General features: G+C 40.7%; 1 protein-coding gene across 1 annotated transcript in view; it reads left to right on the top strand.

Moving 5' to 3' along the window:
• Window positions 1-3,134: 3,134 nt before the first annotated feature.
• LOC124718684 (SANT and BTB domain regulator of class switch recombination-like) overlaps window positions 3,135-21,954 on the top strand; it is a 123,822-nt gene continuing 105,002 nt past the window's right edge. Inside the window, exons 1-3 of the mRNA XM_047244308.1 lie at window positions 3,135-3,166; window positions 14,855-14,967; window positions 15,054-15,167. Of these exons, the coding sequence (XP_047100264.1) occupies window positions 3,135-3,166; window positions 14,855-14,967; window positions 15,054-15,167 (259 nt within the window). The remainder of the gene's footprint in view (window positions 3,167-14,854; window positions 14,968-15,053; window positions 15,168-21,954) is intronic.

Raw genomic sequence — 21,954 nt, 5'->3', positions numbered from 1 at the left:
GCATCATACGCGACTGGAACAGGAAAGAGAGGTAATGACAGTGGCACATAAAGTGCCCTCCACCACACACCATTGGGTAGCTTGCGGAGTATAAATGTAGATGTAGATGTAGAATCAACCAAGTCACCAAAGGCATATTTTTCAATATGGATGAAAAACCTCGAGGAAGAAAACAATGATGGTCACAAACATTTTTCTTTCATAATTAATTTCTTAAGAGTTTAATATATAAGTTCTAGTGTTTTGTGAAATTTGTTTAAAAGCAAACAATTTTTTTGTTAATTTATGTTTTGATTGGATGGTTTTGTTGAGGTTTTATATGATTTTACTCTTTTTTCAAAACTGCTCTCTTTTTAAATTCAAAAGTATTGTGAAAAAAATGAAAATGAAGTGATATTCAAGCTTTTCTTTGTAGCAATAAAAAAAGCATTTCAGCATAAAATGGATAATAACATATGAAGAAAAACAACAAAAAACTGAGGCGATTTCTCCCAGTAAAAGTTTGCAGTTCACTTAAATGTTGAAAATAATAAAAGGAAAATGATCTGCAAATGATCAAGTATATTGGTAGAATCATTATTATGATAGCCACTGTTCACACATACTGAATGATATTGTTGTTCTAAGTCTCCAACTTGCTCTCAACAAGGTTACAATAACAGGCATTCCATGTGAACCACTGATGCAGACTTCGAAGATTGTAATGGAACTCCCATTACCAGTGTAACCTATTTAATTAATTAATATTATTGTTTTACAACACTGCAGTGACAGAAGATCTTTCCATGTTGGATCAAAATGTTTCTGCAGTGGATTTTTTATGTCTTCTGTTTTAGAGACAAGAAGAGTAATGGCTTTGATCACTGTGTGATCATGGTAAGGAGTCTGCAAATGCAGAAATTAGCGTAAAAGATTGGTGTTGTCAGTGTTCAAAGAAATATTGTGAATTCAAAGCATGTACAATATAAAGAATTATTTTGCCTACTGGTACAATCACATTGTTGCATAATTTAACAGCACAGGGTTACACAAAAAATGCTGTGACATGAAGATTGTTGCTTGTTCCTTGACATGGCTGGTCATAAATTCACTGCCTGCAAGACTTGCCCCATTCTGTCATATGACCAAGAATTATGTGCTCTGTAACATGAAGGTGTGGCTGATTTTGAAACATGTTCTTGTACTACCTGGTAGTTGTATCCTTCTACTTTGAATTGATAACTTTCTCATTTTTGTAAATTTTGTGACTTGACCAGTTGTGATACTGGATGTCTCACTTAAGAAATTTGGGAAGATTCTACACCTGGACAGATACTTCACAAGCTGCCTTACATTTTGAAATTGAGTGAAACATGTTAACTTACCAGTTAAGCTCTTATTTCATATTCTTTCAAAGCACAGGAGAAAAGCAACCAGTATGCCTCTTGCACCCGATAGCCTCTCACTGTGAGTCTCTCATTCCATCGGTGGAGAGGGGAGTTATACAGTCAGTTGACAAAAGTCACAGGATACCTTCTAATGTCATTTCAGACCTCCTTTTACCCAAAATGGTGCAGCAACTTGACGTGGCATGGATTTGACAACCTGTTGGAAGACCCCTGCAGAAATAATGAGCCGTACTGCATTTATAGCTGTCCATAATACCAAAAGTGTTGCCAGTGCAGGATTTTGTGCATGAAATGACCTCTCAATTATATTCCATAAATGTTTGATAGGATTAATGTTAGGCGATCTGAATGGCCAAATCGTTCACTCACATCGTCCAGAATGTTCTTGAATACAACAAAAACAACTGTGGGCTGATGATATGGCTCATTGTCATCCATAAAAATTCCATCACTGTTTGGGAACATGAAGTTTATTAATGGCTGGAAATTGTCTCCAAGTAGCTGAACATAACTATTTCCAGCCAGTGATTGGTTCTGTTGCAACAGACCCAGTCCATCCCATGTACACACAGCCTACACCATTATGAAGTTACCACCAATTTGTACAGTGCCTTGTTGACAACTGGGGTCAATGGCTTCATGGAGTCTGTGCCATACTCAAACCCTACCATCAGCTCTTACCAACTGCACTCATGTGACCAGGCCATGGTTTTCCAGTCATCTAAGGTCCAACTGATATGGTCACGAGCTCAGGAGAGGTGCTGCAGGTGACGTCACACTGTTGGCAAAGGCACTTGTGTCTTTTGTCTGCTGCCATAGCCCACTAACACTAGATTTTACCACACTGTCCTAATGAATACATTCATCGTATGTCCAACATTGATTTCTACACTTATTTCACACAGTGTTGCTTAACTGTTAGCACTGACAATTCTACACAAAAGCTGCTCCTCACTGCTGTTAAGTGAAGACTGTTGGCCATTGTGTTGTCTGTGGTGAGAGGTAATAACAGAAATTTAGTATTCTCAGTAGACTGTTGACACTATGGACTCAGAATGCTGAATTCCCTAACAATTCCCAAAATGGAATGTCCCATGCATCTAGTCCCAATTACCATTCTGCATTCAGAGTCTGTTAATTCCCGTCATACAACCATAATCACATTGGAAACCTTGACACATGAATCATCTGAGAACAAATGACAGCTCCATCAATGTGCTGCCCCTTTTATATCTCGTGTGTGCGATACTACCGCCATCTGTATATGTGCATATCACTATCTCATGAGTTTTGTCACCTCAGTGTATTTTATTACAATCTCTGTGAGGACTGATTCTCAATTATCTAATAGTAACCCTACAGACAATGCTTGGTTTTCTTTTACACTTTCATTGTGTATGTTAATGATCTTATTGGACCCCAAAATTTGAGGTCATAAGCTATGCAGATGACACATCCTTGTCACCTGGGGCAGTGATATGCAAATAAGTGCCAAAAGCAGTGAGATCAGCTACAATATTCTGTCAACTTAACCTAACTGCAAGTAAGTTACTTGTAAATTAAGAGAATACAGTGGCAATGTGATTACTGCTTAGCTATAATCTAATACAAACTTACCTCTCCATTGGCATATATCTGTACACATAATCACAGATTTTTGGTTATAATTATGGATGAACACCTGTCTTGAAAAGAAAATGTGTGTCATATTTGTAGGAAAGTCAATACAAATATATATTTACTAAAATGGGTCTCAGCCTACCTGTACTGTATACAGGGTGAGTCAGGAGGAAAGGTACAGGATTTGAGGGGTGATAATATAAGTGATTCTGAACAAAAAACTTCATATGGACATATGCCCTACTGCGAATGTTTTCTGAGATAGAACACATGTAATATCACTTTTGTACAATTTCTGAAATCACTTAAAAGCTGTACCCTCCAGCAAAAACATGTCACAGTACAAATTTAAACTACATTCAGTTTCCTACAAAAAAAAGGACCTATTCATGTTTCTCTAGGACTTACAGTTTATGCAAATACAATGTAAGGATACTGAAAATCTGATGTGATGCAACGCTCATGCGCTGTAGCTTAGGTATTCTTTGTAGCCCAATTTGTAGTAGTTTCCCGACCTGATGGAATACAAGTGTCCCGTATCAAACTGTTTGTCTCAGCTTCCTCTACACTGCCATACATTGTGGACAATAACGATGTTTGAATAGCACAGAAAATAAGTAACAAAGTATTATTACATATGTTCTATCTCGGACACCATTTGCAATAGGGTATATCTCCATATGAAGTTTTTTGTTCAGTATCATCCCTCAAATCCTGTACCTGTAGAGACAGCCTTTCAAGGGCGGTAAGATTGGCTGATAAGGTAAAAAAGAAAAAGCTTTATAGAGAAATTTTCAGAAAATATAAAATTCTTACCATCTACTCTTTGTACACGCTGCAGGCAATCATATTTGTGGCAGGACATAATGTGACAAACACTAATTACAATATATGGGAAGGAAAAATTTTCACAGAATGATAAGCATTGAAAAGGATGCAGACTGCAGTCCAAAGCTGGGGGATGTTTCTGTTTCCATCTCATCCCATAAGAGCTTAAATATGGTCCAGGGCATCATATTTCATAGGGACCTTCTTTTGCAGTCTGATGATGAGCTGTGCACCGATGTAGAGTGACAAGGTATCCATTTTGTCCAGCGCATCCACCGGGGCCCGAGGGATAATCAGGTGGCCATCGATGCCTTCATCTTGGCCTTCAAGGGTGATGGTCTACTGCTCTGACGTAAAGCCATATATTCCTCCTCCGATGTGGTGCTTTAAATGCTGGATGTTTAGCCATATGTCTTCCTGCTGTACTTCCAGTGTCATCTGCCGGGGTTGTGTATGTCCTTCACATCCCAATACTCCCTTTTCCCCGCCTCCCATTTGTGGCAACTGCGGTGAGCACCATCTGCCTTGCTCACCAGACTGCAGGGTTCTCCAGAAAGAAAGAAAGACCCTGGACTGATTGATCTACACCGATGCTAAGAGAAAATATGAGACGCTACATCCAGTGCATATGACGTCAACCTATACCACCGCTATGACAACGGTTCTACCATCTTCCGTTCCGCCGTGTACAGTTGGCTCTCAGAGCCGTTAGACTCCACCTGCCCCCTTGATGGTGGGGGGCACATCCCTCCCTGTTGCTCCTGCACAGCCTACTTCAGGAGCAACCCCCCTCCCCAACCATCGGGGGCGTCAGTCTCCACTTCTCAGCCAGAGAAGCGTAAGTCTTTTTCGGCTCCTCTCGCCAGGAAGGGATCCCTTGGGTCACTCCCTTCCCAAGTTCCTACCAGTGGCAAAGTTGACACCCGCCAATTGCTGAAGCAACCGCAGGTAGCTGGTCATGGGCTTCACGGGCCTCCTCAGTCCCTGAGACTGAATCAGTGAAGCCCTCCCAGCCAGACAAACCTAAGGAGCAGTGAGAGAAACTTAAAAAGAAGAAGACCCCCAAAAACAAAGGGCACTACCTACGAGCTCTATGTCTGAGGATGAGCTGGATATTCTGGCATCCGCTGAGGATCTAGATCTCGCTGGGCCCTCAGACACAATGGATGTCGATCACACAGGTACTCATCTGGTGGCAGCAGGTGACCCTGAGGCATAGACTGCCTCATTGACTGTTTAATGCCTTCCCAGTCTCATGATCACGTAATCATGCCTTCCCAGTCTCATGATCACGTAATCCTCCAGTGGAATTGACATCCAGGAAAGCTGCTTCCCGGCAATGCAAACCTTGTCCTCTGCAGCTATAAGGGATATTACAGGAACTGTAGTGACTATAATAGTGTCAGGTGGAGTTTGCGTCTATGTCCTGAACTGACTATGTAGTGAAACTGTGCCCCTTCAAACCCCTCTTGAAGCTGTGGCTGTCAGAATAAGGACAATGCAGGAAATAACTGTCTGCAATGTATATCTTCCCCCAGGTGGCGCAGTACCCCTGGACGTATTGGCTGCACTGATTGATCAGCTCCCTAAACGTTTCCTACTTTTGGGAGATTTTAATGCGCATGACCCCTTGTGGGGTTGCGCCATGCTTACTGGCCGAAATAGAGAGGTCGAAAATTAACTGTAACTCGACCTCTGCCTCTTAAATACAGGTGCGCCCACACATCTCAGTGTGGCACATAGCACATATTTGGCCATTGATCTCTTGCTTTGCAGTCCTGGCCTTCTCCCATCTATCCACTGGAGAGCACATGACGACCTGTGTGGTAGTGACCACTTCCCCATCTTCCTGTCACTCCCCGGGCTTCATGCCCACGGACTCCTACCCAGATGGGCTTTAAACAAGGCAGACTGGGAAGCCTTTACCTCTGTTGTCACCGCTGAATCTCCCACACATGGTGCCACTAATGTTGTCATTGAGCAGGTCACTACAACGATCATTTCTGCGGCAGAAAACGCCATCTCGCGTTCTTCAGGATGCCCCTGGCAAAAGACAGTCCTTTGGTGGTCGCTGGAAATCGCTGAGGCAATTAAAGAGTATCAATGAGCTCTACAGTGACATAAGCGGCACCATTCCTCAGAGCACCTAATAGTCTTTAAGCGGCATCGTGCCCGTGTTCACCAGCTTATAAAATGACGGAAACAGGAGTCTTCGCCGAGAGAGGTACGTGGAAGCTCCTCAGTCCCTTGCACATTACCCCGACACAGCTCCTGGGCTGGATCGGATCCACAGTTAGATGATTAAACATCTCTCGTCTGACTACAAGCGCCATCTCCTCGTCATCTTCAACCGGATCTGGTGCAATAGCGTCTTTCCATTGTAGTGGCTATGTAGTGGTGGGAAAGCACCCTCATTCCGGTGCTCAAACCTGGTCAAAACTTACTTGATGTGGATAGCTACCGGCCCATCAGCCTTAAAAACATTGTTTGTAAGCTGCTGGAACGTATGGTGTGTCAGCGGTTGGGTTTTGTCCTGGAGTAATGTGGCTACTGGCTTCATGACAGTGCAGCTTCCGTCAAGGTCACTGTACCACTGATAATCTTCTGTCTCTTGAGTCTGCCATCCGGACAGCCTTTTCCAGAAGTCTTTTTTGACTTACGTAAAGCATACGACACGACCTGACGACATCATCTCATTGCCACATTGTATGAATGGGGTCTCCGGTGCCCGCTCCCAATTTTTATCCAAAACTTCCTGTCGCTTCATACTTTCCTTATCCAAGTCAGTGCCTCCCATAGTTCCTCCCATATTCAGGAGAATGGTGTTCTGCAGGGCTCTGTATTGAGTGTCTCTCTATTTTTAGTGGCTATTAACGGTGTAGCAGCAGCTGTAGGACCGTCCGTCTCATCTTCTCTGTATGGGGATGACTTCTGCATTTCGTACTGCTCCTCCAGTACTTGTGTTGCTGAGTGGCACCTACAGGGAGCCATTCACAAGGCGCAGTCATAGGCTCTGGCCCACAGCTTCCAGTTTTCAGCTGCATTTCTGTCGGCATCGTACCGTTCATCTAGAACCAGAACTTTAGCTTAACGATGATCCACTCACTGTAGTGGAGGCATATCGATTATCACGACTGGTTTTTGGTGCCCAATCGATTCATTAACTTAAGCGGAAGTGCTGGCAGCACCTCAATACCCTCCGCTGCCTGAGCAAAACCAACGGAGGTGCAGATCGCTCTACGCTGCTACAGCTCTACAGAGCACTTGTTCAATCCCACCTTGAGTATGGAAGTTTGGTTTATGGTACGGCAGAATCCTCAGCATTGAGTTTACTTTAGAATGAGTCTGGTGACCAGTGTCCTGGTGGAGGCCGGAATCCGTCCATTGAAGGTTAGTCGTGCACAACTGCTCGCCAGTTACGTTGCACATGTTCACAGTTCTCCTGTGATTCTGAATTACCGTCTTCTTTGCGCAACTATGGTGGTCGTCTCCCGCATTGGCGGCCCAGGTCAGGACTTATGATTGCGGTTCGCGTCCCTTCTGTCTGAACTACAGAATTTCTCATTACCACCTCTCCTTGAGGTCCATTCACGTACACCTCCATGGTGTACACCTAGGCCACAGATTCTTCTGGACCTTTCACATGGCCCTAAGGACTCCATTAGTCCTGCAGCTCTCTGCTGTTACTTCCTCTCAATTCTCGACATGTACCCGGGCCATAAAGTGGTTTACACTGGTGGCTTGATGGCTGATGGTCACGTAGGCTTTGCGTACGTTCATGGAGGACAACAGCACTTCTTGCCAGATGGCTGCAGTATTTTCACTGCAGAGCAGGCGGCCATATCTCGTGCTCTTGAGCAAATCCGCTCATGCCCTGGTGAGTCATTTCTCCTGTGTACTGACTCCTTGATCAACCTACAAGCTGTCGACCAGTGCTTCCCTCGTCATCCCTTGGTAGCATCCATTCAGGAGTCCCTCTATGCCATGGAATGGTCCCATTGTTCAGTGGTATTTGTGTGCACCCCAGGACACGTTGGAATCCCCAGCAACAAACTTGCCGACAGGCTACACAGAAACCGCTTCTGGAGATAGGCATCTCCAAAACTGATCTGCGTTCTGGCTTATGCACAACAAACTGCGTGTCATTGAGGAGACAATGAATGTGTGGAAGTATTCCATGCAGTCCTCTTGCAGACAATCAGTTATCCTCTGCTGGCTCTGCATTGGCCATATGTGGCTAACGCGTGGTTACCTACTCCATTGCGAGGACCCACCTTGTTTTTGCTGTGGCTTACAAATGACAGTCGTCCACCTCTTGCTGGACTGCCCACTTTTAGCCGCTCTGTGGTGGACTTTTAACTTTCCCAGCACCTTACCTTCAGTGTTGGGTGACAATGCCTCAACATCAGCTTTAGTTTTATGTTTTATTCATGAGGTTTGGTTTTATCATTTGATCTAAGTTTTAGCACATGTCCTTTGTCCCTCTGTGTCCTCCACCCTAGTGCTTTTTGGGTGGAAGTTTTAACATGTTGCAGACTGTCTGGCTTCTCCTTTTTATTCTCATGGTCAGCCAGCCATGGTAATCTGCTCTCTTGTTTTGATCTCTTCTACATGTTTCTTGTGTCTCTCTGTGGTTTTCTTGTCCAGTTTGATCCATTTTAGTGTTTGTTGCCCTTCTGTCATTCTTGTGGTTTTCTCCTTTCTTCCAGCTGTGTTTTGTATGTCTTGATTATTTTACTCCCACCCTTGTGTAATTATTTTAATTGGAATAAGGGACCTATGACCTAGCAGTTTGGCCCCTCCCCCTCTCTTTTAAACCAACCACAGCACTTTTCTGTAGGACAACATATCAATAGTTTCTTGTTAGAAGTATGTTTCTTTTCCCTATAAGGCAACATTCCAAACAAATACTTTCAGAAAAGGCTTTCTGACCATCAAATTTACAGTCTGTGTTAACATGTTTCACTTTTCATAAACGCTTTACTTTCAACTACCAGTCTGCATTTTATATCCTCTTTATTTCTGTGATATCCAATCAGCTTGCTGCTCAAACAGCAAAACTCTTTTAACACCTTTAGCATTTCATTATACAGTCTTATTCCATAAGCATCGCCTCAGTCAATTTGACTACATTTCATTATTCTACTCTTATTTTTGTTTATGCTCATTTTATAACCTCTTTCTAAGACAGTATCCATTCTGTTCAACTAAACTTCTAAATTCCTTGCAATTTCTGACAGAATTTCAGTGCAGTCAACAGACCTTGAAGTCTTCATTTCTTCTCCTTGAATCTGTGCTAGGTTTCCCTACTGCTTGCTCTGTATACAGACTAAATTGAAGAACGGTGCAGCCTATTTAATTACTGCATTTATTCTGTGTCTTTCAATTTTTATAACTACATTCTGTAGTGTGCACATGCTGTAGAAAACTTTTTGCTTGTTGTATTTTCTTCTTGCTACCTTCAGAATTTTTAGACCTCATTTCAGTCACTGATCTCAAAAGATTATTCTAAACCTAAAGATGCCATAAATGTGCAGTTGTCACTCTAAAATGTATCTTCTGAATAAGTAATAGAGCCATTAGAGCTCAAGTGGATGTTCTCCGAAGTTCCCTTCTACCAGTCATTCCATTCTTCTATTGATAAATCTTGTAGAAGTATTCTAAGTGTATGTGTGCAGAAGAGCATATGTGTTTTATCTTTTCATATCTTAATGATCATTTAGTAAAAAACAATGACTGTTAATGAACCAACTTTTTGCACCACAAAGTCAAAACTTATCACCACAACTACACATTATCATTTCGTGCTATTCTCTCTTGTGTAAGCTTCATCTCCGAATAGCTACTGCAACCTACATCCTTCTGAATCTGCTTAGTGTATTCATCTATTGGTCTCCCTCTATGATTTTTATCTTCCATGCTTCCCTCCAATACTAAATTGGTGATCCTTTGATGCCTCAGAATGTGTCATACCAACTAATCCCTTCTCCTAATCAAGTTGTGCCACAAATTCATTGTCTCCCCAATTCTATTCAGTACCTCTTCATTAGTTATATGATCTACCCATCTAATCTTCAGCATTCTTCTGTAGCACCACAATTCAAAAGCTTCTATTCTTTTCTTGTCTAAACTATTTATCATCCACGTCTTACTTCTATACATGGCTACACTCCATACAAATACCTTAAGAAAAGACTTCCCGAAACTTAAATCTATACTTGATGTTAACTAATTTCTTTTCTTAAGAAACACTTTCCTTCCCATCACCAATCTACATTTTATATCCTCTGTACTCCGACCGACCACCATCGCAGGAGAGCTTCTGTAAAGTTTGGAAGGTAGGAGACGAGGTACTGGCAGAAGTAAGGCTGTGAGTACCGGGCGTGAGTCGTGCACTTGCCCGCGAAAGGCAAAGGTCCCGAGTTCGAGTCTCGGTCGGGCACACAGTTTTAATCTGCCAGGAAGTTTCATATCAGCGCACACTCCGCTGCAGAGTGAAAATCTCATTCTGGAATCATCAGTTAGTTTGCTGTCCAAATAGCAAAACTTATATACCACTTTAAGTGTCTAATTTCCTAATCTAATTCCCTCAGAATCACTTGATTTAATTTGATTATCGTCATTTTGCTTTTGTTGATGTTCATCTTATATCCTCCTTTCAAGATGCTGTCCGTTCCGCTCAACTTCTCTTCCTGTTCCTTTGCTGTCGCTGACAGAATTACAATGTCGTCGGCAAACCTCAAAATGTTTATTTCCTCTCCATGGATTTTAATTCCTTCTCCAAATTTTTCTTTTGTTTCCTGTACTGCTTGCTCAGAATACAGACTGAATAACGTCGATACTAGGCTATAACCCAATCTCACTCCCTTCTCAACCACTGCTTCTCTTTTGTGCCCCTCAACTCTTGTAAGTGCCATCTGGTTTCTGTACAGATTGTAAGTAACCTTTTCCTCCCTGTATTTTACCCCTGCTACCTCCAGAATTTGAAAGAGAGTATTCCAGTCAATATTGTCAAAAGCTTTCTGTAAGTCTACAAATGCTATAAACCTATGTTTATCTTTCCTTAACCTATCTTCTAAGACAAGTTGTAGGATCAGTATTGCCTTGTGTGTTCCTACATTTCTACAGAATCCAAACTGATCTTCCCTGAGGTCAGCTTCTACCAGTTTTTTTCCATTTGTCTGTAAAGAATTCGTGTTAGTATTATGAACCATGACTTATTAAACTGATAGTTTGGTAATTTTCACACCGGTCAGCACCTGCTTTCTTTGGAATTGGAATTATTATATTCTTCTTCAAGTCTGAGGGTATTTAACCTGTCCCATACACCTTGCTCACTAGATGGAAGAGTTTTGTCATGGCTGGCTCTCCCAAGGCTAGCAGTACTTCTAACAGAATGTTGTCTACTGGAGCCTTGTTTCAACTTAGGTCTTTTAGGGCTGTGTCAAATTCTTCACACAGTATCATGTCTCCCATCTCATCTTCATCTGTGTCCTCTTCAATTTCCATAATATTGCCTTCAAGTACATTGCCCTTATGTAGACCCTCTATATACTCCTTCCACCTTTCCACTTTCCCTTCTTAGCATAGGACTGGTTTTCCATCTGAGCTCTTGATATTCATACAAGTGGTTCTCTTTTCTCCAAAGGTCTCTTTAATTTTTCTGTAGGTGGCACACATCTTATCCCTAGTGATATATGCTTTTGTATACTTACATTTGTCCTCAAGCCATTCACACTTAGCCATTTTGCACTTCCTGTCAATCTCGTTTTTGAGACATTTGTATTCTTTTTTGCCTGCCTCATCTCTCCTTTCATCAATTAAATTCAATACCTCATGTATTACTCAAGGATTTCTTCTAGCCCTCAACTTTTTACCTGCTTGATACTCTGCAGCCTTCACTAATTCATCTCTCAAAGCTGCCTATTCTTCTTCTACTGTATTTCTTTCCTCTGTTCTTGTCAACTGTTTCCTAATGCTCCCTCTAGAACTCTCTAAAACCTCTGGTTCTTTCAGTTTATTCAGGCCCCAACTCTTTAAATTCCCATCTTTTTGCACTTTCTTCAGTTTTAATCTACAGTTCATGACCAATAAATTGTGGCCAGAGTCCACATCTGGCTCCGGAAATGTCTTACAATTTAAAACCTAGTTTCTAAATTTTTGTCTTACCATTATATAGTCAATCTTAAACCTTCCAGTGTCTCCAGATCTCTTCCACATATACAACCTTCTTTCATAATTCTTATACCAATTGTTAGTGATGATTAAGTTATGCTCTGTGCCAAATTTTACCAGGCATCTTCTGTAAGGTGATGGAATGAATGGTTAACCCTTGTTTGGTTTGGCTACTCAAAACTCGATGCCTAATTACCAATGTACAATATGAATTTCGTAGGCGCCGCTCTGCTGTTGACCATCTGGTTACCTCGTCGACCTTCATTATGAATAACTTCTTGTGGAAGCGCCAGACAGTGGCTGTGTTCTTTGATTTGGAGAAGACTTACGACACCTGTTGGAGGGCGGGCGTTCTCCGCACCATGCATACATGGGGCCTTCACGGTCGCCTCCCTCTTTTTATTCGTGCATTTTTAATGGATTGAAAGTTCAGGGTATGTGTGGGTTCTGTCCTGTCCGACACCTTTTGCCAGGAGAATGGGGTGCCACAGGGCTCAGTTTTGAGTGTCGTTCTCTTTGCCATAGCGATCAATCCAATAATGGATTGCCTCCCAGCTGATGTATCAGGTTCCCTTTTCATGGACGATTTTACCATCTACTGCAGCGCGCAGCATACATGTTTTCTGGAGGTTTGTCTTCAGTGTTGTCTTGACCGTCTTTACTCCTGGAGTGTCGCCAATGGCTTCTGGTTTTCTGCCGAGAAGACGGTCTGTATTAGCTTCTGGCACTACGAAGAGTTTCTCCCACGGTCCTTACATCTCGGTCCCGTTGCTCTCCCATTCGTGGAGACAACAAAATTTTTAGGTCTTACATTTGACAGGAAACTTAGCTGGTCTCCACATGTGTCATATTTGGCTGTGCATTACCCGTTCCCTAAATGTCCTCCGTGTTCTCAGCAGGACATCATGGGGAGCGGATTGAACAGTCCTACTTTGCCTATATCAATCGGTCGTCCACTCAAAGCTGGATTATGGGAGCTTTGTATACTCCTCTACACGGCCGTCCACCTTACGCTGCCTCAACTCTATACAACATCGGGGGTTACGCCTTGCGATCAGAGCATTCTATACTAGTCCCTTCGAGAGTTTTCATGCTGAAGCCAGTGATTTGCCACTAACCTACCGGCGCGATATACTGCTTTGTCGGTATGCCTGTCGGCTATTATCAATGCCCGACCACCCGTCTTATCATTCCTTTTTTGGCGAATCTCTCGACCATCAATACGGGTTGTATGTATCTGCCCTGCTACCTCTGGGAGTTCGGTTTCGTCACCTCCTTCAGCAACTTGATTTTCCACTCCCTGCAACCTTTCGAGTGGGCAAAAGCCAAACACCACCTTGGCTCCAGGCTCAGGTTTGCGTTCACCTTGACCTCAGCTTGCTCCCAAAGGAGGTTACCCCAGCTTCGGTATACCGCTCGCGGTTTGTCGAACTTTGTTCGAAGTTCATTAATACGATCTTCATTTATACACATGGCTCAAAGACCAATGACGATGTCGGGTGTTCTTTTATTGTCGGGGCACACAGTTTCAAATACCGGCTCCATGGCCATTGTTCGGTCTTCACAGCTGAGCTACTTGCCCTCTATCAGGCTGTTCTTTACATCCGCTGCCACCGACACTCTGCTTATGTCATCTGCTGTGATTCCCTGAGCGCCATCCAGAGCCTCAGTGATCCGTATCCGGTTCATCCTTTTGTGCACCGGATCCAACGCTCTCTTCAGCATCTGACGGATGACGGTTCTTCGGTTACCTTCATGTGGGTTCCTGGCCATGGCGGTATCCCTGAGAACGAAGCTGCAGATGCCGTGGACAGCTTCTTGTTGTGTGTCTTCATCTGATTTTAGCAGGGTCATTTGCCAGCGCGTTTTATCACTGTGGCATGCCGATTGGTCTACACTTACTGAAAACAAGCTTCGGGCCTTGAAACCTCTCCCCAAAGCTTGGACAACCTCTTCACGCCATTTTCGGCGGGAGGAGGTTGTTTTGGCCCGGTTATGGATTGGACACTGCCGGTTCAGCCACCGCCATCTGCTGATGGCTGCGCCGGCACCGTTCTGCCCATGTGGGCAATTGCTGATGGTATGCCACATTTTAACGTCCTGTCCGAATTTTAATACGCTGTACCTTGATCTCGGCCTGCCACGTACTCTCGGTGAAATTTTAGCGGATGACCCAGGAGCAGCTGCTCGTGTTCTTCATTTTATCCACTTGAAAAGCGCGTCTAAGGACATTTTGATTATGCTGTTTTCTTTTAATCCCTTGCCTGTTAATGTGCCTTTTATAGTGTTGTCCTTTTTAGTTGCTGTTTTTACATTGTGCCTCGCAGTGCATTCATAATTTAGTCTGGGCGCGAATGACCACTGTACTTGTGCACTCTAAAAAAAAAGAAAACTTCCTCTTTCCTTCCTTATTCCCAGTCCGTATTCACCTACTACTTTTCCTTCTCGTCCTTTTCCTACTATCGAATTCCAGTCCCCTATGACTATTAAATTTTCATCTCCCTTGACTATCTAAATAGTTCCTTTTATCTCATAATACATTTCTTCAATCTCTTCATCATCTGTGGAGCTAGCTAAAACAGTCATAATATGAACTGTCAATCCTGTAATGTTTAAAGTACAAAGCTTAGTTTCGTTGTAGAATCGAGATACCTACTGCTTTCAACATTTGTTTAAAGTACAGAACTAATATTTCTCTTCATCACCTATAATGTTGAATCAAAAGACACTGCACCCTTTTATTTTAAGTAAATATCATGTTTATCACTTAATTTATTTTTAATTTATGTAGTTCTAATAAAAATATAAAATGCTTGAACTGAAGTTACAAATTCATCTTGAAGGTCTGAAGTGGAAATTCATGTCTGTGATGAAGCAAACAAAATGAAAAAGGATTTTAAATGTTCCCAGAATCTTCTCATTTCCAAAATGGAGTATTTTGCAGAGTTGGCAAGAGGTACCAACCATTACCTTCTTTTTATTACTGTTTTGAATTATTGCTACAGGTATGTCATATTGTGTAGCATCTCTTTTTGAATTCAGGTCAGAACTTGGAGAATATGGACATAACAGTTCACTGTGATATAGGAATATTTGAATGGCTCATGAAATGGGTGAAGAAAAGTGCAAATGTAGATGGGATACCCCTGAAAGTGGGTGAGTAACTACATGTAGATTATATTGTGGCAGACATGAATACAAATACTTTTTATCGCTTTTATAACTATTTGATATTATACAGGTTATCTAGTTGCTGGGAAGTCACAGCATTACAACACAAATGTGAGCTATATCAACAAAAATTATTACTGGGAGCTGCAACACAAATGGTGTTTAAAAAACGTCACATGTTTATACAACAGGTAGTATTGGTCACAGGTAGAAGAAACGTTCCTGTAGTGATACTTCTGAAAACCAATACCTGTTGAGGTATGAGCCATTTTACATGAGACAAGCAATGTGAAGTTTGGTGATGTAGGTTGTCACAAGAGGTGGCATAGTAAACCACAGTATGCACATGTGGGCAGAGGCAAATTCTCAAGCAGTCATTTACGGGTAGAAATTGTCGCTGACAGACTCTTATGACCATATGCTGTACCAAACAGATTAATAGGTGCTGTGTATCAGTGACTTCTGTGTGATAAATTACCAGCGCTATTGGAAAATGTTGCTCTTGAAGAAAGACAGTGACTGTTGTTTATGCATGATGGGGTACTATCGCATTTCCCATGGATTGTGCGACAATATCTCACTGCAATGTTTCAGGAGTGATGGATTTTTCAAGGACATCTCATAATGTTGCCTCCCCATTCAATGGAATGTAATGTGTTGGGCGTCTGATCATGGCAATATTTAAAAACATTGACGTATGTCCAACCATTTGACATTGTGCTGTCATTACAGAGGTGTATGGTCAATGTATGTGATGTAAACCAAACATGTCCAAGTGTATTTGAAAGAGTGCATGATTCACTGTGAAGAAGATGTGGTAACCACACAGCACTGGCTATAGAGTCTGCTTCTATGTAAAACACAGGTGGGAATGAGAGGATAGATTGGCTTCAGTGGATTCATTATAGGAACTTTTCTTCTAAAATAGTTTTAATCTAGTACATAATTTCATATTAACACACACTCCACAGCAGAGTGAAAATTTCTTTTTGGGAACTTTTATTCTAGTTTTGACCAATTCTACCTCCTGTAAGAGCATGTGACATTTTGCAACATCCTGAATACTTATTAGACTCTCTTGCAGACCAGCAACTTAAAAAGGCATCTGCTGTGGATTGATCTACTCCAGTCTGGAACACGGGATTCAGATTTGTGTTGGGATACCTGCAGTCTGTGTGGTTAGTGTACTCAGAAGAACTGTTAATCTGAGTAAACATCAATCCATAGGGACTGTTACGTAAAGGACAATTTGCTAAGTATGTACTTGGTACAGGATCTTACCAGAATTATGTTTGTAAAAGAGAATTTAGTAAATTGCATAATGAACATACAGATATCATTAAAGTGAACAAACTAGATTTGATCACATCGACTGCTGCCCATATGCTGCAGAAAGACATTTCTTTAATGGATTGTCAGATGATGTAAAGCAAGTCCACAGACTTCATTTAGTTGAACTTTAAAAGAGTTATTATTTAAAATAACTTGGGGGGGGGGGGGGGGCATGATGTTGGGATCACAGATTTACTTCAAACTTTATACATCTTTAGTAGGGCATTAAAACAACATAATGTGCAAGCAGTAAGGTGCATTACTGAGGCAATTCCGAGAAAATCGCAAAATAAGTTTTACACATCTATTGTGTAGCTAATGTATCGGTGTGGAACATTGGAGTTCGTGGATAAGTGGATCGCGTTCGAGCTTTCTAAGATGAACCCGTATGAGGCAACAATTCGACTTTCACTCAGACTTAATTTTTAATCTATATTTTTTTCATCACTGGTCATAATATTTAATTTGTGACATTTGAGGGTAATATAATTAAGGAAACCACATGTATTGGCTTGAAGTTGTATTGAATTTCATTTTATTTGACTACTTACTATTTTTAATTAAATTTAATTATTAGAACAAACATATTTATAACTATTGACAAGTAAATTAAGAAATGCATAGAGATTTTTCTGAAAATGTGTGCCTCTCATGATTTGTGAAATCCCTAAAACATGCTCTCTAGTAAGTTACCCAGAACTAATTTGGACTTTAGACACAGAGGCTGACTGCCTTTGGCAGTTAACCTACACAGTATTGAGACATTGCTAATGCAGCAAGAATGAATAGTGTAGATGTACATTATTGAATACCACAGAATGTTCATTGTACTACCAAAATGAATGTTTAAGTGGGAATCAAACTGTCACCTCATACATGTTCTTCTTATGAAGCTGAACACTAACCTCTTGACCACTATGAACTCTTAACATCCTGCATCTATGCATAGATACATCAGTTTCATAACAGACGTGAAAAACTTTTCTTCTAATTTTCTCAGGACTGCCAGAATAATGAACCTTACCATGTGCACATTATGTTGTTTTAATCGCCTACTAAAGATGTACAAAGTTTGAAGTAAACCCGTGATCCCAATGTCTTGGCCTATCCTTGTTAGATGTTTCTGAACTCTTGTTACCTGCTGTACTGTTTTAGGTATGTATCCAATTCCAGTAAATTACTGGTTGTAAACTTTTATTTGAAGATATTTCCATCACAACATCTATATGCTGACTCCCTGGAAGATTAAAGCTATATGCCAAACTGAGACTCGAATTCGCAACATTAGTCTTCCGAAGGAAAGTGCTGCACCATCTGAGCTATCCAAGCGTGACTCACAGCTCATTCTCACAGCTTGACTTCCACCATTTCCTGGTCTCCTACCTTCCAAACTTCTCGAGTTTGAGTCTCAGTCTGGCACACAGTTTTAATTTGCCAGGAAGTTTCATACCAGCATGCACTCTGTTGCAAAGTGAAAATTTCATTCTGGATCTAATATGCTGTATTCTATTTTCTTCTTCTTGTATGTGTTCTATTACATTTTTGATATAATTTTATTGATATGAATACAGAAAAGAAATGAAAATGGTCAAGGCTTTAAAACTATTACATGTACGGTATATAAATATCATCATTATTATTCATATTAGTATTATTGTTGTTGTTATTAGTATTGTGATATCAGGCCCAATACTATTAGATTGGTGCATAAGTTCTTAACGTTTTTGTCTTGTAGATCTCATATAATTAAATTTTCTTTGAGATGTACGAATCTTGACTTTATCTATGACAATGATGGAGAGCCTCAGAAATAGTGACAATTTAGGAGGGGGAAATTAAGCTGAAGATGTGAATTTAAGTTTGTGTTAGGGAGGGCACTGGACTAGGGTAGTCTGTGTAGCTGAGTTACCTATACTACAATGGTGGTGTAATGGCTAGCACACCCATGTAGTAAGCAATGAAATCTGGGTTCATGTCCCAGCTGTGGCACAAAATTTAATTTATTTCTTCAGCTATCATCACTATCATAGTTTGAGTTTTGCATGTTGTAATTCCGACTGCTGTGGATTTATTTATCAATTGTCATTTTTTATTTGTAGTTCAGTGTTCCTTTTTGAATCATATACTATCATTTTGTCATTTGGAGACTGTGAGTGGACCTATAGATTCTAGAAAATGGAGTAACAAGCAGAGAAATCGGAACATTTTTGGCATATTCATCTGTTTGAGTTCAAAATAATATCATTGGACAGAGCATGTCAAGAAAATGTTTTTTTTTTTTTTTTTTTTTTTTAAAAAAAAGCAGGATCGTTATGATGTTAGTGTCTCTCCATGTTCAGGAAGATCTTCATGGTTAGATGAAGATTGTTTATACACATTAATCCACATTGATGCTCATCAGTGCATTTAAGAACTGGCAAATCTGATTAACTATGATCATCTACCATTGTGGGACACTTGCATACAGTGGGGAGGGCTCAAAAATTGGGTGCATGAGTGCTGCATGCTCTAAACCAAAAATCACTAAAGTCAGAAGGTGGCCACATATGGACCTCTGCTTGCTCATCGTACATCCGCTCACAGCAACAGCAGCCATTCCTGTCCTGTATCATTACTTTTGACAAAAGTTTGTTTTTTATGCTAGCATAAGGAAAAGAAAGGAATGGTTGACGAGCCCAACAAAACAGAAACTCCCTGTGTGAAGACCTTCGCACATCCACAATAACGTTATGCATCTGGTTGAACAATGACAGTATGATGTACTAAGAGTTGCTTCCCTGGGGTGTAACCATCACTGCTTACATTTACTACCAACAACTGAGACATTTTACAGACAGAATCCAAGAACAACAGCCAAGAAGACTGTGCAAAGTGATGCTACTCTATGAAAACATCTACCTGTATTCTGCTAAACTGACAAAAACAGTCTATATGAGTTGGATTGGGAAGTCGTTCGGTCCCCACGTTATTCACCTGATCTTGTGCCCTCTGATTTTCACCCTTCACAATCTCTATCGAACAACCTTCGAGGAACTTCCTTTCCTGATGAGGTTCAACAAGTTCTTCACCTCAAAACCATATGATTTCTACAGTCACAGAATTGAAAAGTTAGCCCAGTATGGCAGGCTGTTGTAAATAGTGAATGAGAATATATTATTGATGACTAAAGTCTCCTTTATGTATATCTGTTGCGTTTATTAATCTTATGAAAAAATGCTATGAACTTATGCACCAACCTAATACAGGTGTATATGCTTAGTAGATCTACAGATGGCAGATGATGAAGAGACTGAAAGATTTTATAATGAGATAACAAAAATTATTCTGATAGTTACCAGAAATGAAATTGTGATTGTGGCAGAAGACTGAAATTCAACTGTAAAAAAAGGAAGGGAAGGAAAACTATTAGCAGAACATAGACTAGGGGAAAGCAATGAAAGGGGAAGCCACCTGGTATAATTTTGCACAGAGTATAATTTAATCATTAAAGACATCTGGTTTAAGACCCAAAAAAGAAGGGTGTGTTCATGGAAGAGACCTGGAGATACCAAAAGATTTCAGATAGATTATATAATGATAAGGCAGAGATTTCAGAAGCAGATTTGAAATTGCAAAACATTTCCAGTGACAGATATGGACTCTTCGTGTAATTTATTGGTTATGGACTGCAAATTGAAAGTGAAGAAACTGCAGAAATGTGTGGATAAATGAAAAGGACCAGTGTTTGCTGAGAGTTTCAAAAGGAGCATTAGCTGGTATAACAACAAAAACAATCGATTTTTGACAATATATTGTAATTGGATAGATAAAAAATCTACTTACCAAGTGCCGACAGAACACACACGTAAAAGGCAAGCTTTCAGAGCCAGTGGCTTCTTCTTCAGGCAGAATGGTTGAAGGGGAAGGAAGAAGGGTGAAGGAAAAGGACTGGAGATGTCTAGGAAAAGAGGTAGATTTCGGAAGAGTCACCAGAACTGTGAGTCAGGGAGACCTACCAGACTACCAGACCGGAGTCTCCTGTGAGCACAGTTCTGGGTGACTTTTGTGAAATCTTGCCTTTTACCTAGACTTCTCTGGCCCTTTTTTTATCTATCCAGTTACAATATATTGTCAAAAGGAACATTATGTAACAATTGGCAAAAATCAGAAACACAGTTGAAGTCGAATGGGTAGCTTTGAGACATTAAATCTTTAAAGCAGCACTGTATAATATAGGCAAAATGACAAGGCCTCGTAGAAACCCTTAGATAACAAATGATGTACTGAAATTAATTGTCAAAAGGAAAAAATATAATAATGGAGCCAATGAAGCAGGCAAATGAGCATACAGTTACCTAAAAAACAAGAGTGTCAGAAACCACATAATGACTAAAGAGGTATAACTACAGGACAGATGCATAGGTACAGAAGCATACATGAGTATGGGAAAGGTAGATCCCACCTATATGGGCATTAAAGAGACCTTTGGAGAAACAAGAAGCTGCTGTATGAATATTAAGATCCTTGATTGCAAGCCAGTACCAAAGAGAAATAAAGGAAAACTGCAAGGCAGAGGGATTGTGTGGTAGGGCTATACAAAGGAAATTAACATGAAGACAATATTATAGAAATGAAAGAGAAAGTAAAGGAAGATGATGGGAACTGTGATACTGCATGAAGAATAAGACAGAACAATGAAAGACCTAAGTTGAAACAGGGTTGCAGAGCAGATGACATTTCATCAGAATTATTTATACCTTGGGAGAGTAAGCCATGGGAAAATTATTCCACCTTGTACGCAAGGTATATAAGACAAATGAAATATCCTCAGACTTGAAGATGAATGTAGTATTTCCATTTCCAAAAAAGGAATGTGCTGGCAGGTGTGAATATTACCAAACCGTCAGTTGAATGACTCACAGTTTCAAAATACAGACATCAATTATTTACAGAAGAACTGAAAAAAGATGTTAGAGGCCACCCTCAGGGAAGACCAGTTGGGTTGCAAAGAAATGTTGCAACATGCAAAGCAATACTGACCCTAGAATACATCCAAGAAGATGGATTAAAGGAAGGTAAACCAATGCATATAGACACTTTATTTGCAAAGATCCTTCTTGAGCACAGAAATTGTACAATTTGCAACTACTGATTTTGGCCAGTGTCCTCTTTGGTTCTGTTAGAATAGAATAACAGTGGTGCAAGAACATAAGTTGCATTAGCTTAATTGATTTCTATAACAAGTCTAGTGATATATCAGAAAAAAATATGTACATTATGATTAACAGCCATGCATACCAAACATACATAACATAAAAATATTCTGTATATGTAGGTATGTAATAAAGCTGTTAATGGTCTGGGTGCACCATGTATTTATATAAATAACTGAGGCCAGTGGAGGATACTAATGCCAGGGTACAGACTAACCGCTATCATAAATTAAATAGTTAAAATGTAG

This window comes from Schistocerca piceifrons, chromosome 10 (genome assembly GCF_021461385.2).
Source record: "Schistocerca piceifrons isolate TAMUIC-IGC-003096 chromosome 10, iqSchPice1.1, whole genome shotgun sequence".
NCBI classification, from domain to species: Eukaryota; Metazoa; Arthropoda; class Insecta; order Orthoptera; family Acrididae; genus Schistocerca; species Schistocerca piceifrons.
Note: the sequence above shows the minus strand (reverse complement) of the source record. Positions and strands in the feature narration are given on the sequence as shown.